This window comes from Battus philenor, unplaced genomic scaffold (assembly GCF_028537555.1).
Source record: "Battus philenor isolate CCGP_79_NKW_IND1 unplaced genomic scaffold, ilBatPhil1.0.hap1 SCAF_4, whole genome shotgun sequence".
NCBI classification, from domain to species: Eukaryota; Metazoa; Arthropoda; class Insecta; order Lepidoptera; family Papilionidae; genus Battus; species Battus philenor.
This window is the reverse complement of record NW_027181704.1, coordinates 4,141,773-4,160,574: the sequence shown is the minus strand read 5'-3', so window position 1 is coordinate 4,160,574 and position 18,802 is coordinate 4,141,773. Positions and strand designations below refer to the sequence as shown.

Sequence of the window (18,802 nt, the reverse complement as noted above, 5' to 3'; positions counted from 1 at the left end):
TAAATATGTATGTATAAATATTGATTTGTTTCTCAATCCACAGTATGATTTCTCTTTAACTTGATGTAATAGCAGGAAGGAATTTAAAAACTATATAAAGATGGATAACCACAGCACTACATGGAAATTTGAGATAAAGTTTTGCTTATTTTAAAGGAAAAATCTAACGAAATAGCATATACCTCCAGGCTAATAATGACGTTGAGTAATAATTACATTACCGACACAGGGTTGTAAGATTTTCCTGACATTATATTTGTTTACCTTAAAAGTTGACGAAAGACAAGTGGCTAAACTTCGGGGTTTTGTTGTGCATAGTTTTATAGCATTATTTAGTTCAGGATTTTTCTACGAGATTGAATCGGTAATGAAGAGATTCCTAGACGAACGAGGGAGCCTGACTTAGCCCGGTACATTAGAAAATTCAAGTAGCTATGGGCTGTAAAGCGCTTTAAAATGAGACTACAGACTGGCAAGCGCAGCATAGAATGTTCACCCCAAGGTGGACAGATGACCAGTCGTCGGAAAACGATGGATGAAGGCTGCATTTCACCTCTCTTATTGGAAATACGAGAGGTGGTAGATGGACTTAGAGTCCAGTCTTGCAGCTCAAATTATAACAATTCAAACGTATTCAAAATGTCATGTGCATTTAGATGCATATAACAGTAAATAAAAGTTATCTAGAATATTAAAAAAGAGATTGTATACGAAGTTATTATTATAATTACCTTTCATATTTTATTTGTACAATGAACTTTCGTTCTGTTTATATGCTGACGTACTTGATCCATTAAGATAGCAAAAGAGGCTCGCTATGTGCGCAGCGTTGTGTGCTAACGGTATATTTTATAATATTGAATATTTTACCGTCTGTGAGACAAGATATACTACGGCGGCATAACGATGGATACGACGAAACCTAATTGGTTGAAGAAAATTCGCTCGTACCGACAGCAAAAAGGAGACAAATTGAGGTCAAAAAGATAATGCTTATTTTGATGAGACGACGACTTCTTTTGTGTCTGTTTGAAGTTTGTTTAGAAAGAAATTTTGTTTAGATTACAAATAAAACGTTGCCTATATCTTGAAATATGAAAGTTTGTATCCTTTATTGTAATGTATTGTTAATCTTAATATTTTTTTTTACGGATACTTACTGTTTTTTTTTTTTGGATTTACAGATACCACGATTTGAACAGGGTAGATTTTTGCTTGGGACAATATTTACATAATTCTTTATTGAGGGATCGAGAGTTTTGTAAATTGACCTAGCAAAAGAGTCCTCAGCTTGGACTGTAAATTCGTTTTGTAGCTCAAAAACAAAAAAAGTAATCTGTTAAAAATGTTTCATGTTATGTACAGCGTACAAATAATATAAAAATCATAAAAATGAAAGACAGACTAATTTTTTGGAAATTTATTATTAAAAAGATCTGGAAAAGTTCAACACCTATTTAAAATACCCTCGTTTAATCTATTGCTCCTTCTTATTTTCACTTTCGTCGTCGCTGTACGTGTTCGGTGTCTCACCGGGCTTCAGTAGCCGTCCGACAATGTCGTATTTTTCTAAAAATAAATTTTAATCTATTATTTATTTTTTCAGTAATATTTACATACATAAATATAAGCTTCAACATATTAGTGTTGATTGATTCTATTATCGATTTTATCTATATATTAGGTTTCTAAAATTGGGTATAGTTAATATTTTTTAATGAAAAATGGCGCGAGGTGTATTTTAAATAATAAAACTAGATTAGACATTAATATAACAGAAACGCGTAATTATTTTGATAAAAACTTTTTACAGTCAGATATATACTTAACAATTCCATGCCACGTGGAGCGTGTAGGACCCTCGCTACACTTTCCGTTAAAGCCATTTGCAGTTCTCAATAAAAAACAAAGGATTATTAAAAAAATTCTATAGATAATTTCACATCACGTATGCGCGTACGTAATGCATATTAAAATTTATAATTTTTCCCCCATTGCAGTAATGATAAAAAGTGTAAAGTATACGTCTTCAACGACTTGTTTTTAATTTTATAAGTGTGGGTCGCATATGCACCACGCACCTGAATGGAAAAACTTCAAAATTGCCGTGGCACGGAACGTGGTAAAAGATAACGAAATGTCATACACAATCTGTTACAGAGTGATTGAGAGTCAAAAAGATTGTTCAATTCGCTTCAAATGATTCGATATATGATTTTTATTATAAAATGGAACACAATGAGACTCGAATTCAAACGATAGACAATAACGTACCCCTGAATTGCTCCTCCCATTCCTTAGCTGAGGCAACCTCATCAGCTGTTAGATCGCTGACGTCATCGTATTCTTTGTCGTTGCCAGCTACTTGTCCAGTCGCTAGACCGCGTGTTGCATCTTTGCCGGCAAAAGCTGCGTACGGACCACCTGTAAATGATTTTTATGTTGAATTATTACTACGTTGGCTTTTACTTATTCATATCCTTAAAGCAGGGAGACCGAAGTTTCTCCTTTTTGGTTAAATACATATAGTCTTTGGTACGCTATTTATAATTTTGATATTTATAGTAGATAATGTTAAGGTATCATTTTAATATTGTGTCGGATAAATTCGAATATGTGAGAAGCGGAGTATTCTTTATTCAAAGTTTGCTTATTTCAAGTCGATTTTATAATATTTAGTTAACTATCACGCTTTTGTTTAAATACCATAATTTTTTTAAGTACAAAGTAAAATAGTAACCTGTGTCATTAATATTTGAAATATCCTAAACATCTTCCAAAGTAACACTCAAGAGGAATCAATTTAAGAGATTTATTAACTAAAATTTGTTTTAATAGCTAGCACATATGTTATATACAGAAATGAAAATTTTACAAAAAAGGTACTAACAAGTCAACGACTTCTTTCGTTTGCTTAATATTCTATTTTAGTTTCAAGAACCATTAATTTTAACTTTTAAAACGTTATCTGTGGGTCGCTGAATGTTAAAACAATATCTTTATCATCAAAACCTTAATTAGTTTTCCATTTGAAGATATTCGTAATTCTGATGAACATTCTAGAACGTTAATGTCTTTATGTATTTGATTGGTCTGTTTTATTGTCTGTATTATTCAAATAAAGGTGAACACACTTAATCACAGCACGCAAGCGCTTCCAAAATGCTCCTAACAGCTGTTAAGCTCTGTGCTGAGCAAATAAGGCGTTGTCTAAAATCAGTGATGAAGGCTTAACGGGAACCTCGGCACTTACAATAATTATACCGATAGATTAGAAGGCCGTCAAGCTCTCTGATCACTTAAGTAGACGCTTCACAGAGTCATGGGGAGTGCATAAAGGCCTGGGGCTGTCGAGAATCTATGCTAGTTTATATAATACAAGATTTTCAAATTATGATAATTTTTATGACCTGGTCAAAATATTCGACCATTTCAAACTAATAATAAGACATCTAAAATAATAAAAACGACACTAATATCACATATTGTTTCTCTAGATATGTCACTAAGAATTTTGAATTTTTTGGACTTCATTTTTTTTATAAATAAATATTTATTTACATTGCCTGTACCTAGTCCATTGGGTCGATCAGTTATTATATGAAGATCACATGACAACGTGATTTAATAAACCACAGCAACTTTGAATACGACAATAGTTCAATAAATAATTATTACGGAAGCTATTGTTAGAAACGATACGATAATATAAAATAGTAATTGAAGTAATCTATTTTATAATTACCGATTGTGTAATTACGTTGAAGTAATGTAATCTATTAAATTGATAATTTATTCCGTTAAATAATTCGAAGATATTCATTAGCAACAGATGACGAACCAAATTATAAAGTACAACGTAAAGAACTTTCGACACATACGTCGCAATCTCCACAATGTCTTAACATTAAAAAATTTATGAATAAGTACTTTCTATGACGCTGAATCATGGAGTCCAAACTTCAAGTTATTTAACCGGCTAAAAGTACCACAGAGAGTAACTTGGTAACCCCCAAATAGATGGAAGAGAAGTGAAGTTTTGACTAGTTTTCAAAATCTATACTCAACTAACGGTGATGCCATGTCTATTGCATTGATTCACAAGGTTGGCTCACAAGTTGGCAAAGTCAGGGTGTAAAGGCCGCTTATACGACGAAAAGCTAATGGAAGATGGGTCTCTCAAATAAATGCAAACTGATGATGATGAAGAAAATGTGCTATATAGTTAAGAAGTATAAGTTAATTCTTCTTTTGTAATCACCGACTAAACTGGATGGTGCCATTTTGTACTCTGCATCAAATAATAGGGCGAGGCCATTGACTCCCAACGCCATCTATCGGAGCCTTTCAAAGCAAAACAATTTTGTTTGATAACACCAATTAAAATCAACGCATTAATATTATCCACTTTGAATCATAACGTGTATGTCATGAGGGGATTGTTATAAAAGCCCAATTTGATGCAATCTAAAATTAAATTGTGTCAAAATTACAGACTTTATTGTGCAATATATTTAATCATACCTATAAAAACATTTCATTGTCATTTCTGTCATCATTATTAATCAAAAATTGTGAAACCTTTTTATAGTCATTGTTTGCAATTTAACTATGTTTGACATAATATATTAATATTATTGTAAAAAGTAATAATAATGGTATATATCACTAGACCTTGTGGATTTGTACCGCTTATGTAAAGTTCATGACATTTATAACTATACCTTTACTTTTGATCGCCGGAAAAGTGGACGGACGGCGACTACGTAGCCGCAGTCTGATCAGGTTCCAATCACACTCGATAGCACAGTAGCCGAAGTAATATACACCGAAGACCGGCAGGTAAAGAGTAAAGAGGTATACGATGCAAGGAAAAAGATCGAAAATTCAGATACATGTTTACCTAAAGTTGCGATGAGTCAAAAGATGAATTAAGAAGGAAACTACTTTTAGAGTAAATTTATCCGTCTCGATCTCATTTACATCTAGATTTTTCCGCTACTAGTCTTTTTACAAAATAAGCTTACACTTCAATATTGAATACACACATGCATATCCAACGTTTGCTCTCAATGCAAGTGGCATTGAAAAAACATACATTTTAAATGGTACTAAACTACATAAAAGCAGGTCAATGTTATAGTTTCTGTGGTAAAATCATTAATATACTGATAGTGTAAATACTGTGAAAAAAAGCGACACAGAAAAACTGAATGCCTTGTAATAAACTAGGTTTACTATTATTATGAAGTGTAATGAAATAAACCACTTCAATATTTAATCATTACAGACCTGATATCACGTAGATACTTTAGTTTTGATTATTCAATAAGTCATTGACTTTTAACGCTTCACCATTAAGTTTATTATCGTAAATCAGCGACATATGAGCTAATAACAGCAATTCGACTTTGAACTGAATAATTAAACACAAGGCTGCAGAAATCGGTATACTTATTTATATTGAGGTTATGTTTTTAGCCATCTCGTTGTTTAATGTTTGGTTATAATTGTATGTTTAAATGCTTTCATTATAACGTTAACAACCACCACAAGTAATTTATATTATTAATAAGAGTTAATTTACAATACCGTGTTTTTAGATTCAAAACATATTCGTTCCATAAACAAGTCACAATCGTAATGTAGGAGATTTAATTCATAAATCAGCCGCGTGATTGTTGTCTCTGTCTAGCACATGACTTGCAGCAGTGTTGTCTGTATTATACTTCTCTACCGATCCATTGGTTCTTTAATAGTGTTTTGAGGGATTTATGTGTGCATTAAAAACGCAATGTATATGAATAAAAGCGATAGATAATATAAACCATTGCTATGGTATCTAAGAAGCAGTGAGGGAACAGCATAGAAACCGTTACGATCGCGGAGAAAAACGAACACTCACAATATGAATGTTAACTAGGTTATAAAATGTCCGATATTGCAAGTGTGTGCTTTTTATTGCGTATCTTTTAGACTAAAGAATATTTTAGTTTGTTTATATTTAAATGGACACAGGTGTTTATAAGCACAACACGTATGAACCTGACGTATGAATTGAATGGTTATCAAAAGACGGAGTGAATATCGTCGATTGTGTTTATAAAACTTTATAAGTATTAATGTGTCGTTCATTTTAATTCAAGAATAAAAATTTACCAAAATGTACAAAGGTAATAAAATGTTTGCTTACCTGGCCCGTAAAATCTTTTTCCTCTGGTTACGTCAAAGATCACTCCGTTTACAGCCAAAAGCACTCTTCCATCAGTTCCCGTTCCATCGTATGCCTTTAATTCGGCCACTGTCATATCTTTACGAAGTTTTCGCATAGGCGGCGGAGGAGGTGCAGGCGGGTCGACAGTCTCGAAATGTGACCTTAAAATCTTATAAACAAGGTACACAATTATAGAGACTAACACTAAATTAATAGGGCTCGTTAGTTCGTCCCAAAAACTAGAAGTGGTTTCTTCCGCCATTTTAAGCGCGTCTACAGTCCACGAGATGTTGGAATAAACTGAATCGCATTATCAAGTACGTTTAACATGTAAGGTCAACACGTATCGTTTATTATTATTGAAGTTAAGGTGACTAGGCAATATCAGTGATCGCGCCGCTACATTCCGAATTTAGGTTTTGTGTTTTATCAATGTATTGATTTCATTTATATTAATAATAATTATGTATATATATAATGAATTAATAATACTGTCGTATTACATGTGGTTACATTTCTCTTTTTTATTTTCGTTTCATCATATTTAGCAATATTTACATACACGTATTAAATACATAAATAAATGTAGTTTTCCGTTAGTTGAGTGCAAATGCTATAATGAGCGAAATATTTTTTTTACCAATAATTAAGGTTTAAGAATAAAACGACAATGTTATTTTGTTTTGAACATATTCAAAATAGACATTTATATTTGTTATAAATTTGGCAGAATTATAAATTTTTATAATATTTGGCGATCTTCGCTTTGCGCCCGGCTAACGGAAAAGTTGTAAAATATATTTCAAATACTAATTCGCCAAATATTTTGGTTCTATTTCTGCTCGAAACGAAAATTTTTTGCTTTACTATAGTGTAGGAATTTGTAAATATATTTGTATATTTAAATTATTTGCATACTTTTTTCTGGTATAAGGCTATTTAGGTCGATTGAATTGTCGTGTGGTTTTTTTGACTATTTATTATTGATTTTTCATCAAAATCCTTTGGACATAACAACGTTTATTAAATAATATATCTGGATTTTAGGTTATGGAAAATTATATGTATATCATCGTTGCTTTATTAAAAATTGTCACGGTTATTCGTCTATTGTTTTAGAGATTAAATCAATGAATACTCGGAGTATAGTGTTCGTGGAAATGATAGTCACCTTCTGAGGTGTATAAGCGGTATGGTGGTGGAGATATACAAACGTTAAGAAGTATTTTCTAGAATGTACGTATCATTGTCATAATTGTAGTGGTAAGCCTTACACAGCTGGAGATAGGCTTCCCACATATATTTCCGATTGGACCTGTTGGGAGCGGCTGGCTATCGATGTTTTCTGATGAGTTTAACAAGGTCGTCTGTCCACCTTGCGGACGTCCTGCACTTTGTTTGTTTGTCGGTGTTTCCACTCCAGGACCTTAAGACACCAGGGCCTATCTGTTCTGTGTGCTACGTGTCTTGCCTACTGCTACTTCAACTTGCTTTCTGGTGAATTAAGGCGGTTACTCTATCTCTTTTGATTCCAGATGCTATCTCGTAACAAAATCCCGAGTATCGCCCTATCCATGGCTCATTGAGTGACCGTGAGCTTGGTAATGAAACACAAAGTGAGAGACTACGTGTGCGTCCTGCCGTTCGCTCTCCCCAGTCTCGTCCTTCACATACTTCAATGAATCGCTTTGACTTCCGCGCACACTATAATAAAACAGCTCCATATGTAAGCATCCTCATTAATAATATGCAAAAACTTATTAACAATTGAAATAAAAATTATTTTAAGCAATGACAAAAAAAATAATTTTGTTAGTGTACAATACACCAAAGTTACTCACTACTAACTCAATTAAAATGATACATTTCTAATTTGATCTCCTTAAATATTTTTTTAATTCTCTATTGCACATCAAGGCACAAGAATAGAATAGTAATCACATTTCTACATAAACATATAAAAGGATTAAGTTCATAGACCAAGATAATGTCCGCATCCTGAAAAATCTGTTGATCTAGAAAAAATGGATAAATAGTGTTCGGTTTATATACAATTCATATTTTATTGGAATAAAAATTAATTTTGATATTGACACGAAAATTTAATCTAGGATACGTCTAAATATATTTTCATAAGAAATGTTCTGGCTTGATCAGCAAACACAAACTTTAGTTTTGACAATGTCCTCTGTATGTGTTGACCATACGGTTTAAAGTCCATGTAAATTTATTGCTACACACTTGCGCGTTGCAAAGAGCGTATAGGAAGAATAAATAAAGGATACACTTCAACACAAACTCAGATTGACCGTATTGTCCTTGGTCTTTTAAATTGAATGCTCTCTTCATTGTCATCACCTCGGTGATCTTGAGAATTCTTATCAGGTCCACCATAAGCGACCACAACTCGAATCTATAAGTTGACACACACACACACCGGTAACACACATTGGTAAAATTCCTTCGTTTTCAGGCTTCGCGGTATTTTGGACGAGATGATGTTTTAGAGCTTGATGAAAGCTGCCCTTCTGAGTTCGATTCGGCGAGTGATCTCTTTTTTAAAATTGGACTTACTCATAAGGACGGTTTGTCCCAAGTGTATAAAATCGTCTACAACTTTGACTGTAGTAACTCCGACAATTACTTGAGTAGACTCGATATGAACATTAGAACCAGCTTCGTCTTTTGCATTTGTATTTTAAGGCCTAAATGTCCGGAGAAGTTCTTTTATTTTATCAACTTTTATTTTATCACTTTGTTATTTTATTAAAACAGGTGACTCGATATTGTTAACAACTTACGCTACAATAGTTTTAGAGTGAGTCCTTAGAGTAGAAGGGACGGTTGAATACTGCATTTATAACTGGCTGCTCTTTCAAAACTTTAAATGTAAAATAGACGAACAAACTTACGTTTGCGGAAGATGGTGAATGCTTTTTTACCGAGAATTGGTTCCCTGAATTTCATGTTTTAAGTACTTAAATAATTAGATATTAACAATTTAATTTAATATAAATAAGTGATATAAATAGAAATACGTTTACCGAAATACGTTTTGTCCGGAAACGTACACCTAGAGACATAAACAAAATTGAAATTAAAAATATGCAAAATATATAATGACGAAATATAAGTTCATATGTGTCACGGTGACAAAGACAAACGTGGTGCTATGCTAGATATGTTTGATGTTAGTAAATTTAGAACAAACATCCCTGCTTATCTTTTTTTTACCTCTAACTACTTTGGAATAAAATCTATTACAATGTAATTTATGGTATAATATATCTAGTTAATATCGGATTGGATTCACAATAACGAAAACAGGCTTGTAAATGTAGTAAGTATGTAGTAATAAATAATGTAAAGTAAAATGTTCTAAGTGCAGTGACATTTCGTCCGCAGATATCATCGAAGTGACATAAATATACACACATATCTATTAGATTTATTTGAAAACCACATATAACTTCATAGACGACACCTATTATATAAATCGGGTGAGAGCTTTGTTCTATCAAAGACTTATATTGATCAGGAAAGACTTCACTTTCAGGCCAATTGAAATATTAAATATCTAATCCCTGCATATATTTAAATTGTTGTGGGATCCTTAGAGCCTGGTCACTCTATGGAGTATCCACTTACACGATTTAAGAATTCGGTGGCCTCCTAATCTGGTATCATAGTAGTATGTAGCGTCCAGAGCCATCAAGCTTCACTTCTTTAAAAGAGATCTTGGGCTGGACACCTCTTCACTCTGCCACTTTAAACTCGCACTTCATTTGGAGAGCAGTGAAACTTTGGTCCAAAATGAACGCATTCCAGATGTGGTTGTCATCACAATCAACTATACTTTTACCGCTAAATATATTCTTAAATACAATTGCTACATTTACATTAAGAGTCCCTACAATGGGTTAAATCAGGTAAGTTTTATTTTACTATAATAATCCATCATGTTAAACTATACCATACATGTACTTATACAAAATAAAGTCCTTGTTTAATCGAATAAAAATATATTCGTAAGTTCAACGATTGTTTGTAAATATACTATACATACATGATATTTCCACCTTTGTACTGACTTTCTACTGTCTCTAGAAACATACAATTTTGAGACTTAAAACGAACAGGTAGACCTTTTAAATAATTAAATGTCATTAACCTGTGTCGTGTAAATATATTAAACAAAATATATACAGAAACAAAAAACATTTATTTTTTCAATAGTACTTGTTTATTCAGAAAGAATATTTTATTTTCTTTGTTAACTTAAAGCTAATAAAAACAATGCAATGAACCAAGAAATGCAAATACGAATTAAATTATAATTATAAAATTTAAAACGTCCATTTAACATAAAGGTTTCATTTTTTTGCTTGTTACAGTTTGAACTAGATCCCGAAAATATTGCGCGATAAAAAAATTTGGTTACTCACCGTGACAAGTTACAAATCGCGTGTTGATATTTTTAAACCGATTGTGAGAAGAGGACCGACTCGTTGTTTTCTGTTTATTTTTCTATTTTTTTTTACACATACAATTTTTTAGTAATAGGTGTTACAGCTTTGAAGGGGATAATACAAGGAATGTATAGTACAATATATTGTTTATTATTTGTCCCTGTAGATTTTGCACCATGAAGATTTATTGGCCTATCGCATTCTAATGAAAATATCAAAATGTCCCCTTAAAATTTTTACACTTATTTCGATCACCATGTAATAAATATATATATATAAGTATTACCTGTAATAAGATCAAAAAGTGGGTATATGAATTTAAGACTAAAAAAATTATGGCGACTGTGTTTGTATTTCAACATCCTGATTGAAATAATCAATACTACTCGCACTTTTGATTTACAAGTTACACTTTTGATCTACATTTTTGATTATTAACTTATTATGATCTCGGTAATTCGAGATAGATTTTTTTTAAATCGGGCAAAATTAGCTTTAACATATTTGTATAGTCATCATTACAGAGCGAACGCTTAAAACTCACGGCATACCATAAAACTTATTTAAATTTATGTATTCATAATAATATACATATTTTATTCATTACGATAATAGATGCTATAGTTGTAAAAACGTTAAAGAGATGACTTTATAGCATATTTATCAGCAAAACGTGTAAATCATTCTCAGGTGTAAAAATTTTAAATATACATTTCCAATCAACATGTGTAGTGATAACTCTAAAACTCTTTTGGAAAGCGGCAGTCCAATAACTTCTGTATTTCAATAAACAATTATTAACATGTTTTCAAAAATTTGAAAACGCTTTTTCTTACTATTTTATTATTACGTTATTTAATATTTCTGAAATCAATGACTTTTAAATATTATAACAGACATTAATTGACAACAAATTCATGTCTTTAAGACTTTAACATCTATAACCAATTCCCTTGTAGCTTGTGATATGAAATTCCTTTTTCACATATAACTTTGTTTCTTTTTTATGTTGCAATTAAATCACTATGCCGGATCTTTTTCATAGGTAGTAAATTATTACGTGATATCTACTGGCAAACATTAATTTTTCGTAAGAATTTTTAGAAAGATTACGGCTCTTTTTCCGTATAGAATTAAGATGTTTACGATACGTTTCAGTGAATATTCAATATTTATGTAAAATTATAATTTACATCGGGGTTGGTGGATGCGTCAGCTGTACAGTACCCGGCGAAAAATATTGCACATCGATATAGTCGATAGTCTCTTTCCAAAAGCCGATATGCAATATTTATCGCCGGGTACTGTATTAAGCTGTAATAAAAAGTCAGTAACATTACAGAGACTTTAGTGTACACGGCATTTGATTTTGAATATTAAACAGACAAATAAGTCTTACGACAAAGAACGTCTAAATTCAGTTCTGTAGGACGTTTCCTTTATCGTAAAATGTTCTGAAATTGAAGATTTTAGTGTGCCAAATCAAGTGCCGGACAATATAATTAAAAACGTATGCCATAATTTTGAAAAGCACAAATATAATCTATTTTTATGCTTTCGATATGCTAAACCTTGACAAATATTCCGTATTATGTTATATACCGATGCAATCGGATAATGAGCGCAATACCTATTATATATAATAATAACAAATCGCACTTACTCTTTCGTTTTATTTTGCATTTTCTCTATTTTAATTCAGTTAAAGACAGTTGCTTTAAAAACAATTCACGGTAATAGGTTTTCCTGTTTTAGTTACTATACATATATAACCAATTACTTTAATCAAAATTACCATTTGTTTGCAAACAGTGTTGTAATGAGTAAAACAAAAAATAAAAAACATTTTTGTAAGCTATTTAGAATAATAAAGTTTATTAACAATGTTCTTGAAAGGATTCGCATTATCTACAGTCGACATAATTAAGGAAACGGGCAGTTTCTAAATTCGGGCAGCACAGGACCAGTCATCGTGGACGATCTTTGGGGAAGTCCTATGCCTGGTAGTGGACGTCCTGGCGGGACGACGATTGGCTGAGTAAGAGAAAAGAAAAAGAAGAATAATTTAATGCCATAATTTATTTATGTCACTTACCTGGTACATAGTTATGGGCAGTCGCTGAACACGCCTTACATACCACAGAGTCCCTATATATATATATATATATATATATGTAGGGAGATCATCTGTGGATGCGATCACAAGGTGGTAGACGTATTGTAAGTAGTCCTGCCTTTAGGTGGAACGACAACGTAGTAAGGTCGGCATAATAATTATGGGGTAGGCCAATGCATAGTGTCATGATAATAACTATGAAAAAAGTAACTTTATCTTACGTCAATTAAACCTAAAAAAATGTTTGCTAATGATAACCTTTCATTATTTCAATACGTATTTTTTAACTTAATTATGATTGTAAATGATGATATTTAATTTTACGAATATTTAAATAACTTTTGAGATCTGATTTATGTTATCTTAATGGAACTTTTTAATAATTATGATCTTAAATTATCCCATTCAATATTCAATTATTTCAATAAAATTATTATTCCATATTTAATAGACATTTAACGCAATAGAATCATATCAACTATATTGAACAACTTAAATTATGTTATATAATCTATTTATATATTTACCATCATAAAAAGGTTAATTATTATGTCATTAAAATAAACTTATAGCAATCTCCAACCCAGTAGTTTAAGTTGTACTTCTTAATAATGAATTCTAAGTTTGTCTTTAGTATATCATATATGAGCAGTGGTACCCCAGCGGTAGAAGATTGAGACTTACTTTGGCACACTCACTGGCAATTCTATACAACCCATTGCTTATAAACAAGTTTCTAGAGGACAGGCAACAGGGTTCTCTGCATATCATAATACGATCGCCCGACCCACCTGCTAAGGGTGGCGATGATGGTATATCCCCCCATAGATATCTTAAGAGAAAGCCTATGACTTGCGGTAAGGGCTTCCATTGGATGAAAGGAAATGAATGAATACCTAATAAACTATTTAACATTATAAAAAAATAGTAACCAGTAAGGCAGAAAAAAAAACCAAAAATTTTTTATTTTTTTATTAAAAAGATTCTGGTTTGTCTCGCAATCGTAATCAACTACGAGACTGAACAAAATAATCCTTTTTCACTCTATAATTGACTGTGTGTTACAAATAATATAAAAGGATATAATAAAATATACTCAATAATATACTTAAAAAATTTGCTGTGGAGCAAAAATTTTGTTTCCTGAAACTTAGAATTTCAAATATAGCAAGATTTTCATGGCAGATTTATTTTGATTTGATTATCTCTGTGCGTCAGACTACTGGAATAATGTTTTTTCAATGTCACAAATAATAAAACCAAAATTAGTTTTTGTTAAAACATTTATGTAGAAATTGAACTTGAATGCATTGAAATAAAAATACAAAAATTTTGCCAGACGTTTTGCTTAACATTATTTGTAACTACGAACTAAATATCTTTTTTGATGGCTTGTTAATTCTTAAACAAAATTTACTTACTTTAGGGGGGCTTACTTTAGATCTATCGTTTCGTGTTTTTTTTTAAATTTATATCATATATGTAGTTTCTATAACATCTCACATTCCGCCTTAATTATAACTAATAAGCAGGGAATAGCAAAACGTTTTTATTATCATCATGACGCTTTTAAAGACTTTACATTTATATATATAATTATATATATATATATATATATATATATATATATATATATATATAAATAATTATTTATAGATATTTATGTATATTACACATATACATGTATATATATATATATTTTATAATGACGAATAACACGCTACAATTTTATATTCTATTGCAATATGCATTACCATTACAATATTATATTTTTCGCTTTCTTATTACAAATCTGACATAGCGTTTCGCTTATAATGGTTATATGGACCTAAATATTACATATATTTATAAATTTCATCCTTATTACAAATAGGTCTGACATAGCATCGCGTTCACAATCTCTGTCGCGCATTAAAATGGCTTTCAATATCATATATCTTTTCTATAACTTTATATACTGCGACTTTTTTTAATAAATATAAATATAAGCATTCTCATTTCGTTTTCTATAACAACATGATCATTTGACCCACAGAACAAATACAGCTGGACATAGGCCTCTAGCATAGATTTTCAATAGGACCAGTTGGAAATGGTCTGCATGCATGTTTTTTGTCATCTTGTATTTATTCTCTAATGCCATATATTCCACTTCCCATATGATGAATAAACACAGCATAGCAACGTGTTTGTAATCATCATCGAGAGGCTTTAGGAATAAGGTTTTGATCACCTAAAATGTATACATATCTGTTATATAATTAGATTTTTTTTTGTTTGGTTCACAAACAGCCGTTTATCTCGTCTGATCTTGGACTATACCACGGTCTTTATACAAGGCGCTTTACTGTGAAATGAAAATATCCTTTATATTTTCCAGTTATAACAAGAATTTAATCTTGTACCTTCTTAGCGCAACCGCCGCAGCTGCCTGATTTTTTTCTGTCTGAGAATTTTATTTTCTGAATGCATAATTGATAAATACTTTGACCATTTTTAAACAAATACCTTGGTCTTGGACACGAGGAAAATGAATAATATTTACAATAATATTTATATTTCTTGTATAAGTAGAAGCTGGTATCTATGTTTTTTTTAATGTTGTCTTCATTTACAGAATATAAAAAACCAGAATTTTTTTTTATTGTCGAGTACATAATGAATAATAGAATAATAGAATTTGTAATATCAGACGTTGTTTTTAAACATGTGTAGAGAAAAAAAAAATATATATTTTAAGGTTAACAATTTATTTATTGATTAAACGTAAAATAATAAATTAAAGTTGTGATCGATAAATACCGATGCAGCATACCGATGTTGTTAAATTACTGCATAAGTTTGCTAAACGTGAACGAAGTTCAGAGCGAACTGTTAAACGCGAGAAGTTCACAGCAAACTGTCAAATGGTTATGTTTGTATAGTTATGTTATTTATCTAGTTTCTGTGTAATTTTTAATTTTTGTTTTAAATAACCTTCAGTAATGAATGTTTGTCGTTTCAGCCCATAGACGTCCACTACAATGAATAGGCCTCACCTAAATATATCTTTAGAATGAAACACCATAATCGACACAATTGCCAGGCTGGTAGGCGATCGCTGTGTGGTATTAAGGTGAGCAGAGGACGGTGCTGACCATACTATAGAAACCTGTTTATAAGCAGTGGAAATCCTTGATAATTAATGGACAAAGTGGGAATTATATAAGATTGCATTCCGGGAATCGAACCCGGGACGATACACGATCGCAAGTATTAGTCCTCTATCGCTAGGCTACCACTGTTCATACAATAAATGTTTGTAAATCTAATAAGTATTAGGAAACTTTACAAATCAAAAAGATAAATGAAATTGTTAAAGTCGTTATCATGGTATGACTTGAAATAAATTGGCCTTCATTTTAAAATTTTTGTTAACTACCCACAATTAATTACTTAAAAATGAACAGTTCTTTGATTTAAAATTGAATGATACTTTTGGTTTGCTTGTGAAACTTATAACGACTCTCTCATTTTTTTGTTACATGTCAAAATAAAAGTATCACATGTCTAGACATTTGAATGAACGTAAAAAATCATGTGCGATATAAAATTCTGTATGTCACGTTGAGAAGTTGTAAATGTTGTCGATGTCGATATTGTTTTGAACAAATTATCGGATAATTTCTCTCAAGTTGTTAATCCCTTTTTTATTTCTTCTACGTTTTATATGAGAAGCGTTCGTCTAGAGCTGTGCCCAGCGATAGAGGATTAAGAAGTGCGATCGAAAGTCGCGGATTCGATTCCCGGGATACAATCTTTTATAACCCATACTCTGTGCGCTTCATATAGGTTTGCAACTTGTGACAAAACAATTTTTCAGAGATGGGCAACAGTGTCTACTGCGTATCATTATATCAATTTGCGATCGCCAAGCCGCCTGCCAAGCTTGGATATTATAGTATATCCCCTCGTAGAATTCTTTGGGGAGACCTAGGCCTTTTACCACGTTTTAGAGATCATTATACAAAGATAAACGAGAAATTTCAAATACTGTTCAGGGCTTAAAAATATGATATATAGGATTCTAAATAGTATAGCATTTGATTATGTCATCAAATATGATGTCTCTTTTTAATTTTATATCTTCTTTAGGTACCTCGTTCTTTATGCTCTCCATTTGTGACTAAGATTTCCCTCTAGTTATAGCGAATAGATCTAAAACGCAATTACTGTAAATACCCTATTATATTGTGTAATAATGTCGACGATAAATAGCGATAACAAATATGCGATGTCACCGTTACAGCGTCAAACCGGTAAAAATAAACCAGAGTTTACCGGTTTAAACATTGAAGTTTTTATTCGAACATATTGTGATAAAATGCTTTTAATAACAATTCCTTTTGACTTTATTTTGATAAAGGATTCTTTTAACGAATTTAATACCGTTTTGGTCTTATTGTCTCTATTTTTTGCTATAATTCCTTGCATGGACCAAGTGCACTTTTATTTTTGTTTTAATTTTGTCATTTGTTCTTCCTACTTATTTTCTCAACTTAATTTTGCGGCCAGAATACACCAAAACCACCTCGCATCTTCAGCAACCTTTTACCTAAAATATTTCTCTCAAATCACTGACTTGCACAACACACTCCGCTTGCACAATAATTCTTTATTTCTTTGCAACCCGCTGCTTCCCGATATTAGAATGATCAAGAATCCTTGAGCGAAGGTTCATATGCTGTTCCTTCATAAGTTACGGAGTCATGAAAATAGTTTAATCTCACTATGAATTATTGTTTATAAATTGTATATTAGTACCCACTCAAATTTATTTATAGAACATTCTTTCATTAATTTATCTCTGTACTTCCCAAATAGTTAATCGGTGAAGAATGTATGAATGGCATTCAATTCACCTTTATCATCATCATCATCATCATGTTAGTCGATATTTCCCACGGCAAGACCTTTTTATAGACTGCCCTTCAAGATCGCCATGATAACATGTCTCGAGCACGTGAAAATAGAGGTGGACGCGGTTTTAGTCCAGCTCTTCAAGGGACACAGGGGGTTCGGCAAGGTACTAAGATAACCTCATTTATCCTCTAATATCACTAAAATAAAGGAATGAAAGATCATAGGACGAACGATAGAAGAGTGCGAGAATAAAAATATTACTTTAAAAAAAATGAAATAAAAACAAAGTTCCTGTCCCACAATAGATAGTGATAGGAGGGGTCGCCATAGAAGGGGCAATTTTTATATAAAAAACATGTGCTGCCCACATTCAGCGAAATCCACTACCTTACTATGTTTTCCGTCCACCTAGTGGGAAATCTACCTACGTCTACCAGCCCGTGGTCTCCACTCGAAAACCTTTTACCCTCAGCCGTCGGTTGCACGAGCAAGCGCCACACACACTGTCACTTCTTCGAGCTACGTTGGTGACATTGGTTCTTCTGTTGATCTCTTTACTTCTGATATTTGTATGTTGTACTTTGCATTATTTAAGAAATTGCTTAAATGTAACCAATAGTTACGTTACTCATAACAGTAATATTTTAATACATATATAAACATGTAGGTATTTTAGTGTCACTGTACTATCAAAAGTCGAATACGAATTTTTAATTCAAAATAAGTTTATTTAAATATTGTTGTGTAACTCAAGTGTTGAATTTCAACACAAGCGTCGTCTCTCTCGAATGCAAACAAGTTTTTGTTTTTAATTACACCGACAACGCATTTCCTTCGACGTTGTACATTTATTTACAGAATAAGAGTCATGTTTTTAGATTATTACGGGAGAATACATACATGAAGACGTTAAATAAATGTAATGTTTTATGGAAAGGATGCTTTTTTTGGAATTACCGCTACGAAAGACATTGTTATTTAAATTATGTTTTTACTTCTACGTAAGAAATATATTTATTTATTAATGAAGTACATAAAATACTAGATACACTACGATAGTTACAAAGTACATATTATTGTCAATTAAAAAAAAAAAAAAAC

At 31.7% G+C, this 18,802-nt stretch overlaps 1 protein-coding gene across 1 annotated transcript; it reads right to left on the bottom strand.

Moving 5' to 3' along the window:
* Positions 1 to 1,412: 1,412 nt before the first annotated feature.
* On the bottom strand, positions 1,413 to 6,526 carry LOC137928684 (membrane-associated progesterone receptor component 1-like). Its single transcript, XM_068771614.1, has 3 exons — positions 6,194 to 6,526; positions 2,275 to 2,424; positions 1,413 to 1,569 (listed from the first exon to the last, which is right to left on the bottom strand). Exons 1-3 carry the CDS (start codon positions 6,474 to 6,476, stop codon positions 1,478 to 1,480), a joined length of 525 nt encoding a protein of 174 aa, XP_068627715.1. The 5' UTR covers positions 6,477 to 6,526; the 3' UTR covers positions 1,413 to 1,477.
* Between the last annotated feature and the right edge of the window lie 12,276 nt (positions 6,527 to 18,802).

Excerpts from the sequence above, each read along its gene's own strand:
- LOC137928684 (XM_068771614.1), bottom strand. The coding sequence starts at position 6,476 with ATGGCGGAAGAAACCACTTCTAGTTTTTGGGACGAACTAACGAGCCCT. Across the intron at positions 2,425-6,193 it reads AAAAAGATTTTACGGGCCAG|GTGGTCCGTACGCAGCTTTT; the intron begins GTAAGCAAACAT and ends AATCATTTACAG. Across the intron at positions 1,570-2,274 it reads ATGGGAGGAGCAATTCAGGG|AAAAATACGACATTGTCGGA; the intron begins GTACGTTATTGT and ends ATTTATTTTTAG.